This window comes from Limulus polyphemus, unplaced genomic scaffold (assembly GCF_000517525.1).
Source record: "Limulus polyphemus unplaced genomic scaffold, Limulus_polyphemus-2.1.2 Scaffold4592, whole genome shotgun sequence".
Lineage (NCBI taxonomy): Eukaryota > Metazoa > Arthropoda > Merostomata > Xiphosura > Limulidae > Limulus > Limulus polyphemus.
This window is the reverse complement of record NW_013670202.1, coordinates 64,360-69,363: the sequence shown is the minus strand read 5'-3', so window position 1 is coordinate 69,363 and position 5,004 is coordinate 64,360. Positions and strand designations below refer to the sequence as shown.

At 32.1% G+C, this 5,004-nt stretch overlaps 1 protein-coding gene across 1 annotated transcript in view; it reads right to left on the bottom strand.

The window, feature by feature from the left end:
- Positions 1-1,464: 1,464 nt before the first annotated feature.
- The window catches only part of LOC106471389 (receptor-type guanylate cyclase Gyc76C-like), a gene marked incomplete at its 5' end in the record, with an annotated part of 59,402 nt that continues 55,862 nt past the window's right edge, over positions 1,465-5,004 (bottom strand). Inside the window, one exon of the mRNA XM_022399986.1 lies at positions 1,465-2,465. Within this exon, the coding sequence (XP_022255694.1) occupies positions 1,887-2,465 (579 nt within the window). The remainder of the gene's footprint in view (positions 2,466-5,004) is intronic.

Genomic DNA, 5,004 nt, shown 5'->3' with positions numbered 1-5,004 from the left:
ACATGTTGAAAAGTGTTTACTTATATTGTCGATACTTGGCACATGTTGAAACGTGTTTTCTTATATTGTCGATGGCACATGATGAAAGATGTTTACTTATATTGTCGATGTCACATGTTGAAAAGTGTTTACTTATATTCTCAATACTTGGCACATGTTGAAAGATGTTTACTTATATTGTCGATGGCACATGTTGAAAGGTGTTTACTTATATTGTCGATACTTGGCACATGTTGAAAAGTGTTTACTTATATTGTCGATGTCACATGTTGAAAAGTGTTTACTTATATTCTCAATACTTGGCACATGTTGAAACCTTTCAACATGTGCCAAGTATCGACAATATAAGTAAACACCATGTTTACTTATATTGTCGATGGCACATGTTGAAAGGTGTTTACTTATATTGTCGATACTTGGCACATGTTGAAAAGTGTTTACTTATATTTTCGATGTCACATGTTGAAAAGTGTTTACTTATATTCTCAATACTTGGCACATGTTGAAAGGTGTTTACTTATATTGTCGATACTTGGCACATGTTGAAAGATGTTTACTTATATTGTCGATGGCACATGTTGAAAGGTGTTTACTTATATTGACGATACTTGGCACATGTTGAAAGGTGTTTTCTTATATTGTCGATACTTGGCACATGTTGAAAGATGTTTACTTATAAAACAACATTCTATAAAAGGACATTATTTGTTATAATTTGTTATATATTGGTATTCACAAACGATGAGCGATGATTTTATAAGATATATGTAATTTTATTTTCTTGGTAGAATCAGGGCATCATTGTGAAAGTAGATATAAAAAAAAATTTCTCTTAAAGATACTATCTTTAAAGAAACATACTAGGTTTATTAGTTTACAACACTAGAATTATTCTGTTCTTCAACCACATATATTTCTTTAGGATAGTAATAAAAAGGAAAAAAATCATAATAGTCAACGAGTTCAGTTGAGTTTAAATAATAGATAATTTTATTTTTCATATTAGTTTTACTTTGTAACAGTAGGTAGCAGCACAGTTTGGATGTATATAACGGTATATCTGCTACTAGAATTTTGGTAAAAACAAATACATAAACCCACCTATAGTGAGGGAAGCGTTTATAAAATGGCAAAACTACGTGTTAAAATGAAGTGTACCAGAGTAAATCACGTGTTGATATCTCAAACTGTGATAGGTTGGCATCCAACCAATCAGAAATTGCCACCTCGGTATAAATAAAGCCTGTGAAAAGTACAGACAATCGAACTTTGCTCAGTAGTAGTAGTGTAAGTTTAGTAATGGCTTCCAGGAATTAAATAAAGCACGATAAATGTGTGAAAGTTAAATGTTTATTTGTTCAAGGAAACTTTATTTTAGCTAAATTTTTTTTCATATTTATGACATTTATATCCTGATATTTCTAATTAATCTGTTGAATTTTGTGTTCAAAAATCACACATATGTGCGTAACTCAAAATACTTTATTTTTCACAAGAACACTAACCATCAAATAATTTTTTCACAAATAAAGACCTTTCACAACTCGTAATAATACTGATGCGATCTTCTTCATGTTTTGAAAGGAGAAGATAAAGCACACAAAAAGTAAGAACGGTACACAACACATTCATTAAAACTGTATTGAAATATTATGAAACTTTTTAACAGCATTTATATTATTTGATTTGAAAAAAAATAAAATCGCACATTTATAGTAACAGAAAAAAATAACGCAAGGGAATGCTTGGACCATAGGAAATAAGATATAGGTATCGTATTGACTCGTAGTCTTAGTAAAGACGTTTTGACGTAAATCTAAGTATAATTACGCCTTTCTCTCTCTCTCTATGTATATCAATAAGTTTATAAATAAGAGCACAATTTATCACATAGAGCTTTCTCTATGTAACCCAGTCAGTCCCAAAATTTTAGGAAGAAATGGTTCACTTTCTGACTGAGTAAACATTAGTTGTTTCTTATCAAATTGTGGAAAACGTATTTTGTTTCCTATAGTTGTCTCACATGTTCTTATTGGACGCTTTATGAGAGGTTTTGATCCAATGAGAAAAGTGATAGCCGAATCGTCCACGGGAGAGTTTATAAAATAAACATCTTTCAAACAGCGCATACAAGTAGGACCTAAGCAGGGGCAGGAGTGTTGTTTGTCTCGCAGATACAGTGACATTAGGGGGCTGAAATTAGAGGGTGAAACTGTGTCACAATTAATGCTAAGCTCTTCTCTCTTCAGTAGGTCCTTCTGTTTACTGTTGTCGTTCGCAAAACGTAATTTTTTTGGCGATTCTAGCGACATCCTGCGGTCGTGACATGTGCACCCAGATCGTATTTTTCTCAAGGAACTCCGTGGGTCTCTCAGACAGCCAGTTTTCTTGGAGTTACCTCGACGTACACAACGTGGACGTTCGTTCTCACCCACAAGCCAGAATGTTGTCATTTCTCCTTTGCCCTGTTGAAAATTATAGACATTATTACATTATGCGTATGTTCTGGCAATAATATTATCAGAAATATGTCAAATATTTGCACACCGAGAAATGTACAGGATTACCATAACATTGTGTGCTTTCTAAAAATCGTACATTTACTCAAAGAAAAACAAAAATCATCATTTGTATAATACCTTGTTGAGATAGAAATACCATAAACGTAAGAATACGTCTAAAAGGTCTAAAGGTTTTAAGAACGACGTTTTGATCTGCTAATGTAAATCTTCATCAGATCAAACAAACTTCAAAACAGAGAATGGAATCATTCATAGCTTTTCAGATTACTTAAAATTATTGACCTAAGACTTACTTTCAGAATATAAGAACGACTTTCCAGACAAACTGTTGTTTATTGTGCAACTGATGTATGGAAACATGGCAAGGAATTTGTAAGAGAAACTTCACAATTAAATCAAATTTAAAGGTTGCTCAAGGATAATATAATAATTTAAAAAAAATATATCAAATCAGGCCTAATTTACAATATTCTAATAACATTTCAATATTTTTAGTTATAATTCTAATGTTCAAAACGAACGAACGTCGAATCCTATTGGATTATAATTTAGTTATTTTAATAACAAAATATGCAGTTATTTTCATAACACAAACACAGTGAGAGAAATCCCGCCAGATATATCTCTCACAATTAACTAGTACGTGTCCAAAATCTTTTCATGAACATTATAACTTTCATTATCAACATGAATGTTTATATATATTGGCTACAAATGGTTGGATTTCGAAAAAAAAATTATAAATTTAAGTAATAACTTAAGAAAACAGGTAAAAATATAAAATCTCAAAACGATAACTTATCATTATTAGCGTTTTCTGATAATCTCAGCTAGTGTCATCTATCGGCCAAATAATATATATTATTTATGCTATATAGTATTCTCTGATGTAGCAGTTCAAGGCAGGAGAAATATATAAGAGAAGGTTCAGATCCAAACGCAAGCTATCTTAAGTCATTTCTCGGGAGGCACAAATTAAACTTATCAGGAGTGGTGACAGTCGGTAGAGTGATTCGCCAGTTATAAGCGGACAAACAGACTTTTGTCAAATAACGGTTTAGACTAGAGAGTTGTTTCTTTTGAAGTTATTTTTTCTTTAAATAATTGTACGATATTGAAGAAAAACTAAAGAATTATTTTCTTAGCGAGATCGAAACCCTTCACCGAATATGCTCGCTCTTTCATCCGTGAGGGCGTTACAATGTGACGCTTAAACTCGCTATTTGTTGGTAAAGAGGGGCCCAACATTTGGCAGTGGATTTTGTTGGCTAGCTGCTTTCTCTCTAGTCCATCGCTTCAAAAATAGCAACGGTTAGCTCTTATAGTCCTCAAGTAAATTAGCGTAAAATTAAAAACAAACAAACACATGTGTTTCCTTTGTTCAACCGTAGCTGGAAAAATTGTTTATTAATTGACATGCCGTGTATATCGATTTGTAGCAACTTGGATATCTCAAAAACTATAAATGCTATCTTTCTGGTACTTATCCAGTGGAAACAAATAGCTGCCAATCAACCAATAGAAATGAAGCACTCAGGCCTTCATCAGTAACTATTACTTGCTTATAAAATTACCCAATAGAAATGAAGCGCTCAGGTCTTCATCAGTAAATATTACGTGCTTATAAAATTAACCAATAGAAATGAAGCGCTCAGGTCTTCATCAGTAAATATTATGTGCTTATAAAATCAACCAATAGAAATGAAACGCTCAGGTCTTCATCAGTAAATATCACGTGCTTATAAAATCAACCAACAAACAACAATTCCTAATTTAGCAGTCATAGGCTAGAGGACAGACAACTAGTCAACATCACCCACCGCTAACTCTTGGTCTACTCTTTTACCAACGAATAGTGGGATTGACCGTAATATTATGACGCCCCCAAGGCTGAAAGGGCGAACATGTTGTGTGACGGGGATTCGAACCCGAAAAGTTGAAAGAGTATGTCTCAGTCTCTGTCGTACAGAATCTTTAAGACATCCCTTTCCTCATACAAGTATAACAGATTGTATTTAATCCTTCCTACAATAATAACATGTTGTATTTAATCCTTCCTACAATAATAACATGTTGTATTTAATCCTTCCTACAATAATAACATGTTGTACTTAATCCTTCCTACAAGAATAACAGATTGTATTTAATCCTTCATACAATAATAACATGTTGTATTTAATCCTTCCTACAATATTAACATGTTGTATTTAATCCTTCCTACAATAATAACATGTTGTATTTAATCCTTCCTACAATAATAACATGTTGTATTTAATCCTTCCTACAATAATAACATGTTGTATTTAATCCTTCCTACAATAATAACATGTTGTATTTAATCCTTCCTACAATAATAACATATTGTACTTAATCCTTCCTACAATAATAACACATTGTACTTAATCCTTCCTACAATAATAACATATTGTACTTAATCCTTCCTACAATAATAACATATTGTACTTAATCCTTCCTACAATAA